The sequence below is a fragment of the Danio aesculapii genome, chromosome 11 (assembly GCF_903798145.1).
Source record: "Danio aesculapii chromosome 11, fDanAes4.1, whole genome shotgun sequence".
Classification (NCBI taxonomy): domain Eukaryota; kingdom Metazoa; phylum Chordata; class Actinopteri; order Cypriniformes; family Danionidae; genus Danio; species Danio aesculapii.
Window position 1 is genome coordinate 43,162,565 of NC_079445.1, and position 20,546 is coordinate 43,183,110.

The window sequence follows — 20,546 nt, forward strand, 5'->3', positions numbered from 1 at the left end:
TGACGGGTTGGAGAGCATTCCTGCACACATGGCGAAGTTAGCATCTGTGTTCGCAAACTGAAGACTGTTATGCAATAGTGATCCATCAATATACTTATTGATAATGCAGGTTATATTAAGTCACACTGACTGAACAACTTATACTACTATTGTAATATAAGTCCAAAATAAAAATCTATTAAAAAAATGTTTAATCCAAAAAAAAAACAAATAAAAGAAATACTAAATAAAAGAGGAAATTAAACCCAACATTTTGGACAGAAATACACTAGACTTGTTTGCATAAATCAAAATTAAATAAAATTGCAAAAATACAAAAGCAAAATAAAACAAACAAATAAAATAAAAATAAAAATCCCCAAAATGTTACAATAAAAATGCAATTAAAAATATAAATAAAACACATTTAAATAAATAAATACATAAACATAAAATAAAAATATAATTAAAAAAATAATAAAATACATATAAATAAATAAATAAATAAATAAATAAATAAATAAATATATATATAATAAAAATGCAATTAAAAATAATAATAAAATACATATAAATAAATAAATAAATAAATAAATACATAAATATATATAATAAAATGTAATAAAAAATAATAATAAAATACATATAAATAAATAAATACATAAATAAATATATATAATAAAAATGTAATTAAAAATATAAATAAAACACATTTAAATATATAAATACATAAACATAAAATAAAAGTATAATTAAAAAAAATACATATAAATAAATAAATACATAAATAAATATATATAATAAAATGTTATAAACAAATAATAAAATACATATAAATAAATAAACACATAAATAAATATATATAATAAAAATGTAATTAAAAATATAAATAAAACACATTTAAATATATAAATACATAAACATAAAATAAAAGTATAATTAAAAAAAATACATATAAATAAATAAATACATAAATAAATATATATAATAAAATGTTATAAACAAATAATAAAATACATATAAATAAACACATAAATAAATATATATAATAAAAATGCAATTAAAAATATAAATAAAACACATTTAAATAAATAAATACATAAACATAAAATAAAAATATAATAAAAAAAATTATAAAATACATCTAAATAAATACATACATAAATAAATATATAGAATAAAAATGTCATTAAAAAAAATAAAATACATATAATTAAATAAATACATAAATAAATATATATAATAAAATGTTATAAAAAATAATAAAATACATATAAATAAATAAACACATAAATAAATATATATAATAAAAATGTAATTAAAAATATAAATAAAACACATTTAAATATATAAATACATAAACATAAAATAAAAGTATAATTAAAAAAAATACATATAAATAAATAAATACATAAATAAATATATATAATAAAATGTTATAAACAAATAATAAAATACATATAAATAAATAAACACATAAATAAATATATATAATAAAAATGCAATTAAAAATATAAATAAAACACATTTAAATAAATAAATACATAAACATGAAATAAAAATATAATAAAAAAAATACATCTAAATAAATACATACATAAATAAATATATAGAATACAAATGTCATTTAAAAAAATAATAAAATACATATAAATAAATAAATACATAAATAAATATATATAATAAAAATGTTATTAAAAATATAAATAAAACACATTTAAATATATAAATACATAAACATAAAATAAAAATATAATAAAAAAATAATAAAATACATCTAAATAAATAAATAAATAAATACATAAATAAATATATATAATAAAAATGTAATTAAATTAAGATTTAAAAGCGAAATAAGAAAATGATTAGCAATACCAAGCTGCACACCATACAAATCATGATGGAGTTAGCTTTTGTGTCCACAACTGAATGATCCACAATGGTGCAACGGTGATCCACAAACGTACTTATCGATAATGCATGTCATATTAAGTCACAGTGAGTTACTATCATAGTAATACAAGTACAAAAAAAGTCTTTTATAAATACAAAATTTCTAATTAAATTTTGGACAGAAATACGTTTGCGTAAAATAAAATACAAAACATAAAAGAAGAAATTAAATAAAAATACAAAAGCACAAGTAAAATACATAAAATTACAAAAAATTACTAATTTTTTTTTATGTTTTTTTTAATAAATAAATATATAAAATAAAAATTAAATTAATTTCATTAAGGTGTAAAATTATATATATAATACAGAAAAAAGCACAATAGTGTGCATAAAATGTAATCACTCAGTATTAACTTCTTGTTTGTTGAACGGTCTAAACGTTTTTATTTGTTGTCAAATAAATTCCAATTAAAAGTTTTTATTAAGATGTGAAAATTTTACACAAATTAGTTTAATCAAATAAAAGAAATCAAATGATTTTATTAATGATTAATAAGGTTATGATATTAAAAGAATACTTCTCCATTGTCTGCAGGTCTTCATGAATTATCAGTTAGCTCATGACTCATTAAATGCCATATTAAAACAACCACTTCAAAAGTGTGTGCGTGTCTGCATGCTTGGAACAGGAGTGTTACTATATGTGTATACTATATGTGTTACTATAGTGTATACTATATATATATAAAAATAAAAATGTAATTAAAGTAAAAATAAAATAAAAATGTAATTCATTCATTAATGTAAATTAATTTAGATCCAAATAGAGGTAAATAGAGGTAGACGAAATATAGGTAAATGATTAGCAAAAACTAGCTGCATACCATACAAGTAATTTCACAATAATTAAATTCAGAATAAAAATGCTTTAAAAAAAAGTGTATTTTTTAATGTGAAAACTACTTAGGTCAATAGTCCTTTTATTTAATTAGCTCAGAAAAAGATATATTACATTATTTTAGTATGATCGTAACAAACTTTTATTTTTTTTAAATGGCTGATAAAACGGCAATTTCCAAGTTAGTTATATCATAGAAAATATCATCATCACAACACTCAATAACAATATCGTATATCGCATATTATCTGAGTATCGTGCAGCTCTAGCATCAGAGAGCACTGGAAAGCTTCTCACTTGATTTCTCAGCACTGTTTAGTGCTCATGTAAACAACTGGTCCAGCAAAACACATTGGCTCTAGCTTGTAGAGCGCTGTCTTTGTGTGTAAGGTCCATTCAGCATGTACTTCTTGTAGCGCTTTTCTCATACGGCCAATCAATAGTAAAACCAGCATGAACCCCCAGTGAAGTCCAGTTGCACTGCAGGAAAAACGCTGACCATTTAACAGTGCATTTAACACTAGCTGAAAAAACTATGAGCATTTACTTGTGCACTTAACATTAGCTGATAAAAATAATGACCATTTACTTGTGCATCCAACATTAGCTGTAATACGTCTGAAGCCCTGATGATTTTAAACACTTCAACTTATTTTTTTAAACTATTTTTATAATAAATAATAAAATAAAAACAAAATCTGACTCGACATAATTCACTATTTCTGATTCTTCAAACTTCAGAATATTTTAAGGTTGCAAAATCTCCCACTAGAGCACTGTGGAGATTAAGGCCGTGTCTTGTGAGTGTGTGTTTATGTAAGCCAGAGATGAGTCACAGTAACACTCCTGTTCCAAGCATGCAGACACACACACACTTTTGAAGTGGTTGTTTTAATATGGCAGTCATGAGCTAACTGATAATTCATGAAGACCTGCAGACAATGGAGAAGTATTTTTTTAATATCATAACCTTATTAATCATTAATAAAATCATTTGATTTCTTTTATTTGATTAAATTATTTGTGTAAAATTCACATCTTAATAATAACTTTCAATTTGAATTTATTTGACAACAAATAAAAACGTTTAGACTGTTCAACAAACAAGTTAATACTGAGTGGATTACATTTTATGCACAATATTGGGCTTTTTTTCTGTATTGCCAATGAAAATAGTTTTCATTTGATTGTTTGTGATTCTCAGAGAAACACTAATCTGCTTCCTTTCTGGATTAATCTGATTTTGAACCAACTGAATGAGCTAATGATTCAAACACCTGCTCATTTCTGAATGAATCAGCAGTTTTGAATGAACCATTTGAATAAATTAATTCAATAAATTCCCCAATGAATCAAAGCCTTCCGTCACATATCAGCAGTTTTAGTATTATTGTTTTTTAATAACAGGCCTAAAATGGATAAGAAACTAACAGAAAACACAAAAATAAGAAGTAAATTCAAAGATTTAATAAGTTAAAAACAAAAATGGACTTGTTTTCACAACAAAAATCCCCAAAATAAAATAAAAAACAAAACTCCACAAAATTACTCCAGACTTGTTTGTATAAACAAAAAAAAATCAAAAATTTTATAAATAAAAAATGCAAATGTAATTTAAAAAAATTCAAGGACATAAATAAATACATAAAATGTGTGTAATCAGATTTAGGATGAAAAAAAAAGAGATTATTAGATTATTTTCAAATATAAACATTACTCTGAATCTGACTTTGAACAAACTGAGAGAATTATTCGAACACTTGTTCATTCCTGAATGAATCAGCTGTATTGAATGAATCATTTGAATAAATATAATAAATCTAATAATATAATTAAAATAGGCTTCCGTCACATGCTTTCATATGATTGTTTTTTTTTATAACAGGCCTAAAATGGATAAGAAACTAACAGAAAACACTGTTCAAATATTCTTTTTTTGCCACAAAATGCCCTACTGGCACATAAGCCCCTTTCACACAGTGATACCGGCAAATATCTGGAAAATTTACGACATTACTTTACCGTAAATAAAAAAAAAAAAAGCGCCGTTCACACAGGCAAGGACGTTACGGTATTTTTCCAGAAAAGACCATTCACACATCCATTCCAAAATACCGGTAAATTCTGACATCAACCAGAAATGATCTCTAAACGGCTGCGCCTGCATTTGTAAACATCTGACTACATTACAAACTCTGTGGATGGATCAGTATAGTGAACAACTTTGATGAAAACATATAGAGCAACACTTTCGCATGTCGAGATGTAGATGATATGTGTGTGTGCTGGCGCTCACCGGCTGCTTCACGGGCACAAACGACTCGTCAAGCAACTGAAGGAAGCAGAGCTTGAAGGTAAACAAACAACGGCTTATCATAAGCATCTTATTGATAATTATTTACACTGTTGGCATTAAGATGAACATATAAACATTATCAGACTACCTTCTAGTAGTTAAATATGTCTGGGAAAATATTCAAAGGCTTTTATTTCCATAAACCGCGCAGACGTGAATGCATCAGAGTGTTCTGATTGGCTAAATCAGACGTCTCACGTCAGCACGTTCTAGACGTGCACGCGCTCATTCCGGCAATCTTCCTTCTGCGTTCACACAGCGCAGCATTACGGCAAATTACCAGTAATGTTACAACTTCTCTTTCCGGAAAATAGCCGGAACGAATTTACAGGTATTTCCAAATAGAGCCTGTTCACACATACAGACCTTTCCATAAAATTGACGGTAATTTTCCGGAAAGGTCTGTATGTGTGAAAGAGGCTAAAGTCCAGGCCAGACTTGCAAACCGTTTTGTATCTTGTATTTATTCATTCATTTTTCCTCCGGCTTCATCTCTGATTTATCAGGGGTCGCCATAGCGAAATGAACCGCCAACTTGTCCAGCATGTGGTATACACAGCGCATGCCCTTCCAGTACTGGGAAACAACCCATACACTCACATTCACACACACTCTTTCACTACGGCCAATTTAGTCCAATTCACCTACAGCGCATGTGTTTGGGAAACCAGAGCACCCGGAGGAAACCCACGCTAACACAAGGAGAACATGCAATCTCCACACACACAGAAATGCCAACCAGCGACCTTCTCGCTGTGAGGCGACAGTGCTAATCACTGAGCCACCATGCTGCTCATTTGTATTAATGCAAAATTAACAATAACTAAATGTTAAATAACACATTATCTAAAAATATAATAACTTTTATGTAAGGTTTACAATGCAAATCTAACTAGAATCACTTATTTGGTAAATAAAACAAGTCTCTCAAATAACAGATCTACTAAAACACAGATAATATTACTTTGCAAACTGTACTGTACAGAAATCATCAAAACATTTACATATCCAACAATATTACTCGATCTTAAAACTGAATAACTACACATTTACTTGCGTAATAAAATAGACTCAATGATGGATTAAATATCTGTGTTATTTATTATTAAAGATTTCAAATAAAAATGCAGCTTTCACTTTAAGCTGACTATAATAGCATATGCAGAAACTAAACCACCCACAAGAGAGCCAATAAAGTGTGATCGGCACATTGGAAACCCATTACAAAATCACTATGAGTAAACGGGAAACAATGTCGCACTTCTAGTTGTTGGTGCTCAGCTAAAATCTGTAATCAATTACAGCAGGACAGAGAACGGTGAGAGTTCGCGCCCAGTGGAGGAAACGGGACATCCCATATCGCAGGCTTTCAGCTGGAAAATAAAAACAATCAGCAGGAGCCACTGCCTTCAATGACCATCACAACTCATCGTTTCCCTTCCTTCAATAAATCTATCCAACCCTCCTGATCCAGACCCTTCTGGAGAAGAGAAAGCCAAATGCAGTTCATCAAGTGGAAAGAGTGAAGGCATTTTGCTGAGAAACTCGAAAAGGGAGATTTCTTAAGCAGATGTCTTCTGTCGACATGCTGGAAAGAATTTTAGCAGTGGGATGTAAAGCTCTCGCAAAAGAGCAATTCCAGGCAGATGACAACCTTGATAAGAAAAAAATTATTACGTTTTCACCAAAATAGCAAAACCATTTTGAAGTTTTTTGTGTAAGCAGGTATCTTACAGCACTTTAAAAATACTCAAAAATGTTTCTGTCAATGTTTTCAAACAATTATAATTGATTAAGTCACACAAGTGCCGATTTCACATCTGCTACATCCCTAACTAGAGCTACACAACATATCGTTTCAGCATCGATATTGCAATATGATCATTCGCAGGATCTGCAATGCTGGACCTTGATTATAATTGATCATTTTGCAAGTGTTTATTAGATAAGATTAGATTCAACTTTATTGTCATTACACATGTACAAGTACAAGGCAACGAAATGCAGTTTAGGTCTAACCAGCAGTGCAATAGCAGCAAGTGCAGGATACAGGTATAAGTTATAAAGTGCAGTTATAGAAAAACTATGGTGATATTTACAGATGGATGTACTATGAACATTATATACAGGTTGTATTAGCTATGAACAGATTTACAATAAATGAATATATGTACAGGATGCTATTAATAATCAGGAGTGTGCAGATAGATAAACAATTACAAATGTCCATGTGCTGTGGGTATGTACAGTTCAAATAAATGAATCAGTGCAATGAATATGTGCAAACTTTAAAAGTGCAAATGTTAAATAGCGCAGTGATTGTGAGGAGTATAAGTTAGAGGAGTGTGGGGGGTGTATTGGGGGGGCAAAAGAGTCAGTGAGGGGCAGAGTTTAAAAAGGAGACAGCTCTGGGGGAAAAGCTGTTCCTCAGTCTGCTGGTTTTTGTCCGGGGGAGCCTGAAGCGCCAGCTTAGCTCTTAGCTCGCCGAGCTTCCGCCGTCTTTGTTTACATTCTCTGCGCCGCCTTCGAGCACTTCCGCCCGGCCGGGTAGGGCTCTCAGGCCCGGGTGTTCTGGAGATCTCAGGGATGAGTCGAAGATTGCTAATAAAACTGTCCTGAATGCACAAACTAATCTGAACACGATCTGAGCGCGCCACCATCTAGTCGCCTATTGAGTCCAGTGACTGTATGAGAAGTTTAAAGTGTGATACACCATTGTGTATCCACAATAGTAATGATTGTTTCGTTATTCGTTATAAAAGTCATTTATTATCTGATGTATTTTTAGCAGTGGGATGTTAAGCTCTCGCAAAAGAGCAATTCCATGCAGATGACAAAAAAAAAAACGTTTTCACCAAAATAGCAAAACCATTAAGTTTTTTGTGTAAGCAGGAATCTTACAGCACTTTAAAAATACTCAAAAATGTTTCTGTCAATGTTTTCAAACAATTATAATTGATTAAGTCACACAAGTGCCAATTTCACATCCGCCACATCCCTAACTAGAGCTACACAACATATCGTTTCAGCATCGATATAAATGACTGATGTATTTTTATGCCAGCGGTCAGCCCCTGGAGCAGAGGGCCTATTGACCACCTCTGTACACACTGCTCTCTGGTTTAGGAAAGGCTTTCCTCTTCACAAGAGCCATCTCAGTCTCCAGTAAAGAGTTTCTCATCAGCAGGGGACATTGTAAATGTGCAAAAACCTCAGCTTAAGCTAGAAAACACAGATATGCTGATATTTCTTTTTAAAAAATTTAAAATCCGTCAGCGCCGGTGGTGTAGTGGTTAATGCGTCGACACATGCACTCTGGTGCTCGCGGCGACCCGGGTTCGATTCCCGCCTCGTGGTCCTATGCCGATCCTTCCCCTCTCTCCGCTCCCCACACTTTCCTGTCAATAATCTCTACTGTCTTATCAAATAAAGGAGAAAATCCAGAGAGAAAAAAATTAAAAATAAAATCCCAGAACAGTTTGTTTTTATTCTTTTTTGAGTCGTTTTTGGATTTGATTATTCCTTTTTTTATTTTATAATTTTTTTTTTTTAAATAGCAATTTAGTTATGGCAGAAAATGTATTTTGCAAATAAAAAATAAAAAATCGTGACTAAATTGTGAGATTAGTATCGTGAATCGTATCAAATCGTGAGTCAGGTGAATCGTTACATCCCTAATCGCAGAATAAAAATATTTTAATGTTAAATTTTTTTCAATATTATGCAGCCCAATCCATAACCAAGCTGGTTCCTCAAAAATGCAAAATAACATAAAATCAATCACTTGTCTTCTATAGTGAGCTAACTCTTCTCTTTTTGATTAGCATCATTTCTTTTGGGTTGTGCAGTTTAATTCACAGAATTTCTGCAAAGTATGTTGTATACTGTAAACTCGCTAACATTTTTTGGTCACATCCATAACGCATGTTTATTTCCCTCATTTAAAATATAAAGAAATGTTTACAGATTAATATTTTTCTGATCCCAGAACTCTTTGGTGAGTTGCTTTGGAAAATATAAACAGATGTTTCAATATAATGTTAACATATACTTTCTATGTGAATTTGTTTTTACAGCAAATGTCATCCATAACGCTGGAATTGCTTTCCCAGCCTGCCTTTTTGACCTCCCTCAAAAGTAAAAACCACATACGGCAATCCCTCGAATGCATCTCCTAATAAACAGAAGGAGCACGCATCTTCAATGGTCTGGCTGGGCTCCAGAGGCAAGAGCTCCACAACTAGACGCGTGTGGCTTCTATAAATACACCGAAAAGCTGGATGTGAACATGCGACTGTGGGGCGAGAGCTCGGCCAAGAGCTTCCCTGCAGTCATGGGATACGATGATGTTTGCCATGAGCAGGGAAAAATTGGGAGCAGAGAGAACAGAGATGGATAGCAACTTTAATTCATATAAAAGAAGCACATATAATCTGCTGCAGTTAGCATCATTAATGCAACTAAATGCATTTATTAACGTTTCAATGCCATATCAGCAGCATTTTATATATTCATGACAAAAAATAATAATTAATTTACAATCATAACGGTTTCTTAATCATTTATTGTGCAAAAATAAATAAATAAATACAAATAACAACACTGATAAAACTCATATATGCCGTTTCAGTTTGATTAATGATAAATGTTGTAAAATTCCTCCAGAAGACACCTTTCTAAACGTTTCCCTTAAAATACTTGCTGTTTAAAAGATTAATAAGGAGAAATTTATTAACCAAAAATTAATAAACAAATAACTTTTACATGTGAATAATATGGTAAAATTATATTACTGAAATGCAAAACAAAAATTTACTAAAAATTAACTTTTATAGGTGAATTATTGAGCAATATTATAATATAATTATCTTAAATATTGTATTTTTATGACTGATGTTTGCCTGTCAGGCCACGAGGAAAGAAAAATTGGGAGCAGAGTGGACAGAGATGAGACCATAGAACTCATTCATTCATTTTCTTTTCAGCTTAGCTCCTTTATTAATCAGGGTCGCCACAGCGGAATAAACCGCCAACTTATCCATCATATGTTTTACGCAGCGTATGCCTTTCCAGCTGCAACCCAACACTGGAAAACACCCATACACTCTTGCATTGACACACATACACTGCGGCCACTTTAGCTTATTCAATTCACCAACACTGCATGTGTTTGGACTGTGGGGGAAACTGGAGGAAACGCACGCCAACATGGAGAGAACATCCACACAGAAATGCCAACGGATCCATCTGGGGCTCGAACCAGCAACCTTCTTGCTGTGAGGCACTGAAAAAAGTGTTGCATGCAAAACTGTTGCAAACAATTTATTTGTGTTGAATTTAAACAAACAAATTAAATGTAATAATGTTCAACTTAATTTGTTTGTTTAAATTCAGCCCAAATAAATTGTTTACAACCACTTAACATAAAAAAAATTAGTAAATCCAAGGAATCATGTTTAAATAATTTTTTCAGTGTGTGAGAAATAATAGGGTAATATATTATAGAAATGTATTTAACATGTACAGGTTAATTATAGGTTAAATTTATATTATAATTACTGAGTAAAATATTACTTCTTAAATATTGTGCGGGGGTTTTATGACTGATGTTTGCCTAAAAAAAATCTGCTGCTGTTGACATCATTAACGTAACTAAACTAATGCAATTCTCCTCACCCAATTATTAATGTGAAACTTTTTTTGGGGGGGGGAGAATTAAACTAAATTAACAAACAAACAAATAACTTTAACATGTGAATAATAGGGTCATATTATATTATAGAAGTGTATTTAACATGTATAGGTTAATTATTGGGTAAAATTCTATTATGTTTATTGGGTGAAATTTTACTTCTTAAATATTGTATTTTTTATGAGTGATGTTTGCCTAACAGGCCATGAGGAAGGAAAAATTGAGAGCAGAGTGGAGAGAGACGAGACAGTCGGCCTGCGCAACTTTAATTCATAAAAAAGCAGCATATAAAATCTGCTGCAGCTGGCATCATTAAAGCAACTAAAACAATGCAAATCTCCTCTGATTATTCATGTAAAACTTCTGGGGGGAAAACTATTAATCAAAATGAACAATAAACAAATTACTTTTACAGGGGACTAATAGGGTAATATTATATTAGAAAAATGTATTAACTTTTATAGGTTTATTATTGGGTAAAACTATATTATAATTTGAGTAATATTTTATTTCTTAGTATTATGGGGTTTTATGACTGATGTTTGCCTCTCAGGCCATGAGGAAGGAAAAATTGGGAGCAGAGTGGACAGAGATGGGACGGTATGGCTGCGCAACTTAAATAGGGTAAATGCCGAGCTAGTGTGTTTCACATACTGATAAACTTCCGGTGACTTCCGGTTATTATGAGTTTTTTTTCCATTTTATACGGTTTCTTTTACAGCATCGATGTTGTAATGTAATTCAAATACAATCAGATAAACAGACTTTGGCATTCATTTAGTTGCTCAAGCGTAAAATGGGACAAAAAGCCATTTGCTCGCACGCGCCCGTCAGAATCGGCAGGCTAGCGCAGAAGCTCCATTGAATATAATGGGATAAAATAAATGCTAATATTATAAAGACATGGTGGGGAAATGTAATTTAATGCAGTGCTTCTTGTACAATCTGAGACCCACTTTATATCAGATATCACTCAGCCAGTGGAGATGTCTGATTTTTAAAGAAAACAGACCTTAAATGTGCCGATTTTACATTGGCATACATTTCACCGGAAACAATTAACCCAGGTTACTGGCAAATTAAAAGTCCTATTAGCATGCTTCGGCATATACCCCCATTCATATAAAAGAAGCATATATAATCTGCAGCAGTCGAATGCATCATTAAAGCAACTAAAACTAATGAATATGTTTTTCTGGGTTAGGGGAAATCCATTTACCAAAACTAACATTTAAATTAACTTCTTATAGGTGACAAATTGGGTACTATAATATTATTTTAATAATTTTTTTTTTATTTATTATTTATCTGTAAAAAAATCTTGTCCATTTTTTATTTATGTGCTATATATTCTAATGTGTAAAATATTTGCATAGAGTAAATATATAGTTAATTAATTAAAAAAGACTAAATGTACAATCAGTTATGTAAATAATACCACAAAAAAAACAATAACTTAATATTAAATATTTAATTTAAGTAAAATATAGTAAAACAATATTTACATATTCCATGCATATGAAGAGGGTTAGGAGAGAAACAAGAAATCTAAGAAATAAAAATTGACATCTATAATAGCCATCACAATGCATACTATTCCAGCTAAAGACATTTACATTTTAAATAATAAATGTACAAAAACTCACTACTAGCTGACTAGCAAACAGACTAGTCAATTATTAATCAACTAGTCAGCGATCCTTGACTGATGCCTAACCATGAGGAGGTCAAAGTAAAGACAAGAGGCTCAGTCATGAATGCGTTCAGCCACAGGGTGGATTTAGAGACTCAAGGTGTGTGGTCCAACATCCCTGCCAGTGTTTATGAGCTCAGAAGAAGAAAGATCCCAGCTATTACCAAATGCATCAGCTTTATCGCAGAGCATATCCACGTCAACCACAGAGAGGTGAAAAAAAAATAAATAATTTTATCTTGTAAAGCACCAGAAACAGCGCAGATGCCCACAGTACACACCTTGTTCTCACACGAGTTGGTTTAACAGGTCCTGCCAGCAATGGAGGCCGCAGGGAGGAGCCATCTGCTTCACGGATGCCTTTCATTAAACGGTTTTTACAGCCCAGGTGATACATGCACAGTCAAACATTGCATTCAGACGGTGGTAGGAAATCCCTTTCGTCAACAAGACCATCAATAATAGCCTTCATGATCATGATGACGATGATAATAAACACCAGCCATGCCGAGCATCGGATTACCAACTAGACGACTGCTTGGCTCTGCACCCAGAATGGCAGCTCAATACCAAAACGCTTTTAACTAAATTAAAGGGATAGTACACTCAAAAATGTTTTATTTACTCTGTTTATTCACCCTCAAGTGGTTGTCAACCTTCGAGTTTCTTCTGTTGAACACAAGATATTTAGAAGAAAGCTGTAACCATTGACTTCAATAGTAGGAAAAACAAACACTATGTTAGTCAGTGGTCAGAAAAACTCAATGTTTGAAACCACTTCAGGGTTAGTAAATGAGTTCATTTGTTAGGTGAACTATCCCTTTAACGCTTGTGTATTGTTCAAATTGACTACCTTTTCGTTATGTGTCACGATAAGAATTGTTTGTTGCGTGATGAATTGTAAATTGTGCGATAAGCGATATTATTGTCATTTTCAGATCTTTTTATGCCACTGATTACACTGAAAAAAATAAATATTTCTGTTGCAAACAATTTATATGGGTTGAACTTAAACAAATAAATTTAGTAACGTTCAACCTTATTTGTTTGTTTAAATTCATCCCAAATAAATTGTTTACAACCACTTAAATTAGAAAATCCAAGGAATCATATTTGAATTATTTCTTTCAGTGTGTATAATGATTATATAACAGCATAATAATGCACATAACCATAATCACTTTAAAATATGTATCATTCTTGAGGTTATTTAGATTCTATAATTTAATGTTAAAAAGATAAATGTCCTATTATATATACTAGTAAATGTCCTATTAGGTAAAAGTGCAAATATAAACGGACACCGGTGAGGTAGAATGTAAATGTCTTGTAAAATGGCTTTAACGTTATTTGTAAATATATATTGCAACGGCAAAAATTATTTAGGTCATTTCTAAGTATTGCACGATAAGTCGATATATTGATTATTGTGACAGGCCTATGTGGAGTAAAACAGCAAGTTCTAATGGGTGCGTAGAAATACGTTTACTATGTTCTGAGAGCTGGGGAGCTGTGTGCAAATCTCTCTCTCACACACACACACACTCACAAAGTAATTTTTTTGCAACTGATGATCAACAGCAAAAATGCTAAATTGTACCTCTTTCCAACTGGGAAACTTACCAACAATCAAGAAAACATATCATTATGCTGTCATGGCTTTGCAATCAAAAAATGTTATAATGGAAGTCAATGGGGCAAAAACTGCCCCCAACATAACGAAAGGGGAGTCAATTTGCTCAGAGTGTGTTTTGTTGAGCTTTTGAAACTTTTTAAAGCATTTTCCCATAATGTGTGTCAAAATAAGATGTCACCAAATATCATTCAATTTGCTCAAACAGAGAAAGCTGTGGGCAAATTAAGCCTCAAAAATCACCCCAGAGTGAATGAAAACGTCCCCGACAGCACATAAGGCTTAAGAAATGCAGGTGAGTTGTTAAATTGGCGCACCTGGCTGGCGCATACCTGGCTGCAAATGTAATAAAAGCTGTCTGTATTTGGTGACGCTCAGATTAATGCTGTGGAAATGGAACGGGGAGCAGATGGAGGAAAATGAGACCTGCGAGACCCCTACGGTGCCTGGGCTCATCTCTCGTCTCAGACAGTCTGGTGTTCGTGCAGAATCATGTAAATCCAATCAAAAATCAATAACAGGCTGGGATGCTGCGAGTCATGCTCAAAATGGACTTTGGGTCCCAATATAAATATATATTTTGTAAGCTATGTGTACTATTTGATGAACTATAACACACTAATAAATCCCTGTTTTAAAAAGGATCAAAATGGATTCCTGTTAGGTTCCTTTATCCAGTAAAATACATTTTATAAATAAATAGCTATGGAAAAATAAGAAAATGCTCAAAATGTCAATATAATTATGTTTAATTTGAAATTTCTTTCAAATTTAAAGTGAAAATTCTATAATTTAGAGATAATTTTGGACATAATAATTTATATTTTAAATTATGTTTTAATACATTACTAAAGTTGCAACATAAATAAAAATATATAAATATTCATTCATTCATTTATTCCTTTATTAATCAGGGGTCGCCACAGCGGAATGAACTGTGAATTTATCCAGCACGTTTTACACAGCGGATGACCTTCCAGCTGCAACCCATCACTGGGAAACATCCATATTCACACACATACACTACGTACAATTCAGCTTATCCAATTCACCTATACCACATGTATATTATATACTTATATTTATAAATATATATAAATTTAATGAAATAACACATCAATTAATGGTTTAGACATGCTTATATTAATTTTTAGACAAGAAAAAAACAATGATTTATCTTCAGAGGTGTTGAGAAATCAATATTTGGTGGAATAACTCTCATGGCAATCACAATAATTGACCAATTTACTAATCAATTGTCCTTTTATATTGTAAAACTGCTGTAAATTACAATATTTAGAAAACAATATTGGTAACACTATTTTCTCACAATTTATGCTATTAAAAAACCATTAACTAAGGGTGCACTCACACTAGGTTATCCAAACTGGGCCCGGGTGCGTTTCGGGATTCGTTTGACAAGTGTGAGTGCTCTGAATCGGGCCTGTTACAGTTGGCCGGCTCTGGCCCGGTTGGAAGGTGTGCACCAAAGTGCAGTTTGGTTGGGCTTTGCTGCAGTATGCTTGTAGTGTGAGTGCAAAGCGCAACTGAGGGCAAAACTGAAGACACGACGTCACTTTTAAGGGACTGTTTCATTTGGATTAATCATTCTTACATTTCACTGAGCACAAACTTTCACAGTTTATTAAAGATACAAACCCCTCACTGTAAATCAGCTGCACCTTCAGCAAACCTCCCCATACCTGCAGCACGAGGTCTTTTATGATCACTTGTGAGCGTCAATACTTGTGGATCTGTTCAGCAAAATATTTGACTGCGTGTCACTGCATCCCAAGTGACTAAAAATAATACAAAACCCTACAACTAAAGCAATCCCTATTGTGCAGAGCAAGAGTGCTTCTCTTCTGTTAAACTGAGCAGTCGCATCATCAGTGATGCAAGCGTGCTCCGGCTCTGAAGGCAAAATGCAGTGTCAATGCAGGCCGTTGGGGGAGAGGGGAGGGGGAACAAGTACGCTTTGGCACAGTTCAAGGCAACAGTACCTAGTGTGAACACACCCTAAGACCATTACCTCAAGAAACTGCTAATTGGCTGCTTATTAATAGTTTTTAAGGTAGCAGTTGGGTTTAGGTCAGGGATGGGCAAACTTGATCCTGGAGGGCCGGTGTCCCTGCATAGTTTTGCTCCAACCCTAATCAAACACACCTGATTGTAGCTTTCTAGTGATCTTAAAGACACTAATTAGGGTGTTCAGGTGTGTTTGATTAGTGTTGGAGCAAAACTCTGCAGGGACACCGGCCCTTGAGGATCGAGTTTGCCCATGCCTGGTTTAGGTTGTGGGTGCGATCAGGGATATAAAATAAGATCAAACTTCATAGCTACTAATACACAGTTTATATATTATTAATAGGTAGGTAATAATCCAGTTGTGACTACCATGAATTGTGACAAACTATTTACTATTGAATTTTTGATAAATTGTTACCAAAAATTTTAATAAACGTAATCAGACCTTCATAGAATAAAAATAGAAATTAATATTTACAGAATCCAATACCTAATAAACAACGTACAGGATTTTAAGTTGTCTCTTAATTTTATTTAGTGTCATTTTAGACATTTAGTGTAAACTTTACACTACAGATGTCATAAATAAAGCTAGATTTCTTTTAAAATATTCTGTTAAACCAAAAGGAAAAGGCACTGAGCATCACTATGACATGTGGGTAGATTATTTATGTAAACACTACGCAATTGGCATTAGCTAAATAACCAAGAAAACAAATCGCCACACAAGGACGACAAACAAAACATGATCCTTACACTAACTCTGATCACACGACATTTGGCGAATAAAGATCAAACTAACAGCCCGTATGTCATTTCCTCTGAACAAGCACAGGCGAATGCTGTTTTGCTCTGAAGTGAGTCAGTGAAATCAGCAGCTGTACGCCTCAGATCTCAGAGATTTTATCACATTCTGTGCATGTTTTCATAAGCGATAAAGCACAGACTACCTTTGTGACGAGAATAACACTCCAGTTTGAGCAAACAATTAGGAGATTAAACCAGCCCCCCAAAATGATATAATCTTTAAACAGGACTTACTCTGAACGCCGCCGAGCTTCCATGCCATCTGGTAAGAAGAGCTTGATGGTGGACACTATACAGCCATGGGTGACTAAAAACAAGAAGAGAAAACAGGACATCATTTAGGGATCTACAATAACAAACACGCAGAATGCATGATTTTAATATCAAGAAAAATCTGATATTTCAGCTGCACAATAAAATGATGTACCCTATGAATCTAATGGCTGAAATTAAAAGTGATCATGAAAAATATTCAGAGATTGAGAATAATTCCTGGTGCTTTGGTGAGATGCAGTGCAAAACAATGCAAAACATTAAACGCACACATAAGTGAAAGAAGTTCCCAAAGAAAAAGGGAAGCACATTTTAATACCCCGCCACTTAAAGCAAAGCAATCCTAACAGGTTTTCTTCTTCATGTGTGATTTCGTTCTGTTGTGAATTCATGTTTGCCTTCATCGGTTCAAAAAGGGTGTTACTTTGCATGTGTGTTTGATTATGAAAGCATCCCATTGCATGTATTCTTGTTGCGACACACACACAGAACAGAAGTTAACCAGCGCCTTTGGGTTTCAAAACTGTGTCTCTGCATTATAACTTCTTGACAGCATGAAGTTAAGACAATTTTGTCCACATAATGAGTCACACCTTACTATAGAAGTAGCAGAGAGAGAGAGAGAGAGAGAGAGAGAGAGAGAGAGAAAAAAAACTATAGTTTGCACTAAATAAATGTATCGTTATGCCTTAATGAGTGATTGAGTGAATCATTTATTCAAACGAATCGTTTAAATTCATTCATTCATTTTCCTTCGACTTAGTCCCTTATTTATCAGGGGTCACCACAGCGGAATGAACCACCAACTATTCCAGCATATGTTTTACACAGCGGATGCCCTTCCAGCCGCAACCCATTACAGGGAAACACCCATACACACTCATTCACATACATCTGCTAAGGCATATTTTATTTACCCAATTCACCTATAGCGGATGTGTTTGGACTGTGGGGGAAACCAGAGCACCTGGAGGAAACCTACGCCAACACAAGGAGAACATGCTAACTCCACACAGAAATGCCAACTGACCCAGTCGGGACTTGAATCAGCGACCTTCTTGCTGTGAGGCGACAGTGCTACCCACTGCGCCACCCATATATAAATACATATAAATTTAATAAAATAACACATCAATAAATGGTTTAGACATGCTTATATTCATTTTTAGACAACAAAAAAACAATAATTTATCTTCAGAGGTGTTAAGAAACCAATATTTGGTGGAATAACTCTCATGGCAATCACAATAATTGAAAATTTATACTAATCAATTGTCCTTTTATATTGTAAAACTGCTGTAAATTACAATATTTAAAAAACAATATTGGTAACACTATTTTCTCACAATTCATGCTATTAACAAACTATTAACTAAGGGTGCACTCACACTAGGTTATCCAAACTGTGCCCGGGTGCGTTTCCCGATTCGTTTGACAAGTGTGAGTGCTCTGAATCGGGCCCGTTTCAGTTGGCCAGCTCTGGCCCGGTTGGAAGGTGTGTGCCAAAGTGTGGTTCGGTTGGGCTTTGCTGCAGTATGCTTGTAGTGTGAGTGCAAATCGCAACTGAGGGCAAAACTGAAGACACGACGTCACTTTTAAGGGACTGTTTCATTTGGATTAATCATTCTTACATTTCACTGAACACAAACTTTCACAGTTTATTAAAGATACAAACCCCTCACTGTAAATCAGCTGCACCTTCAGCAAACCTCCCAATACCTGCAGCACGAGGTCTTTTATGATCACTTATGAGCGTCAAAACTTGTGGATCTGTTCAGCAAAATATTTGACTGCCTGTCACTGCATCCCAAGTGACTAAAAATAATACAAAACCCTACGACTAAAGCAACTCTATTGTGCTGAGCAAGAGTGCTTCTCTTCTGTTAAACTGAACAGTCGCATCATCAGTGACGTAAGCGTGCTCCGGCTCTAAAGGCAAACCATTGATCCACCGTGCTGCCCGATGATTTAAATTAGATTATTCATTAACAAACTATTCAAATGACTGTCTTCATAAATGAATCATTGATCAATCAGATCGATCACAAAACCATACATGGATATTCTTTTGCTTTCGTAACTTCCAATAAGGCATTATTTATCACAGTCAGTGCTTTTGGACTCTTAAGATGTTTTCAGTTAGCAATAAAGTTAGTGATACGGTTCATAATGTCAGCTCACAGAATGTAAAAACAATTATGACCAAAGACATTCATTATATTACATTGACGGATGGGAATAGTTTAGATCTTCTTGATACTGATATCAATTCTAATACCGCTTCTCGTTGATACTTTTATTGATATAGTTTTCTATAATTTAATGCAAAAAGACAAAAATGTGTTAAAATGTCAAGTTATTTTATCACTGTTTATCCTTGCAGCAGTTTATAAATGCCTATGTAAGCAAAAAGAAGGTTGAGTAGAAAGTATGGCCAGGGCCAGACAGAATCTGCGGACATTTTTCGCTATTTCTGCGCAGAATTGTGTAAAAAGCTGCAGATTTATGCGAAATGATTTTGGGAATATCGTAGCTAAAAACTATATAAAAATAAAAATAATACTTTAACTTTTATTTAATGTTTACAATGTAAAATCCAATTAGATCAACTTAATTGGAAAACGAAGCAATATATCTGCTAAAAGACAGAAAGTATTTCTTTACAAAGTGTATTGTAAATAAATCATGTGAACATTTTCATATTAATCAATAATATCACTGAAATTAATTACAAAGCTGAACAAATATAAATTTACACACATTTACACAAGTAAATAAAGAAGACCCAATGAGGTGTTAAAAATCTGTAGAAAACTGCTGATTTCTGTGCGGACAGATTCTGTGTGGTCCATAAATAAAAAAATATCGTGCATAGCTTGAGTTAGATTTCATTTTTTCAGTAAATGGTTTATTATATTGCTAATGTTGCTAAACAGTTTCATAGTCAGTAAGAAATATGTATACATCCACGCCTACAGTTGAAATCAAAATTATTAGCCCTCCTGTGAAATTTTAATTCATTAAACATTCTCCAAGTGTTGCTTAATGAGAAGATTTTGTTCATCACATTTTTAAATCATTATAGTTTGAGAACTAATTTATAATAGCTAATTTCTTTCCTCTTTGCCATGACGACAGTACTTAATATTTTACTTATTTTGCAAGATATACTAGTATTCAACTTAAAGTGAAGGCTTAAGAGGGTTAATTAGGTTAACGAGGCAAGTTAATGGACAACAGTGTTTTTTTTCTGTATACAATGTATAATAGATAGAACGATCGATAGAGCGA

The 20,546-nt window shown here is 32.8% G+C and overlaps 1 protein-coding gene across 1 annotated transcript in view; it reads right to left on the reverse strand.

Annotated features, from left to right (window-relative positions):
• Positions 1-20,546, reverse strand: part of slmapa (sarcolemma associated protein a) — a 103,463-nt gene that overhangs the window by 51,463 nt on the left and 31,454 nt on the right. Inside the window, exon 3 of the mRNA XM_056468853.1 lies at positions 17,217-17,289. Coding sequence (XP_056324828.1) covers positions 17,217-17,289 — 73 coding nt within the window. The remainder of the gene's footprint in view (positions 1-17,216; positions 17,290-20,546) is intronic.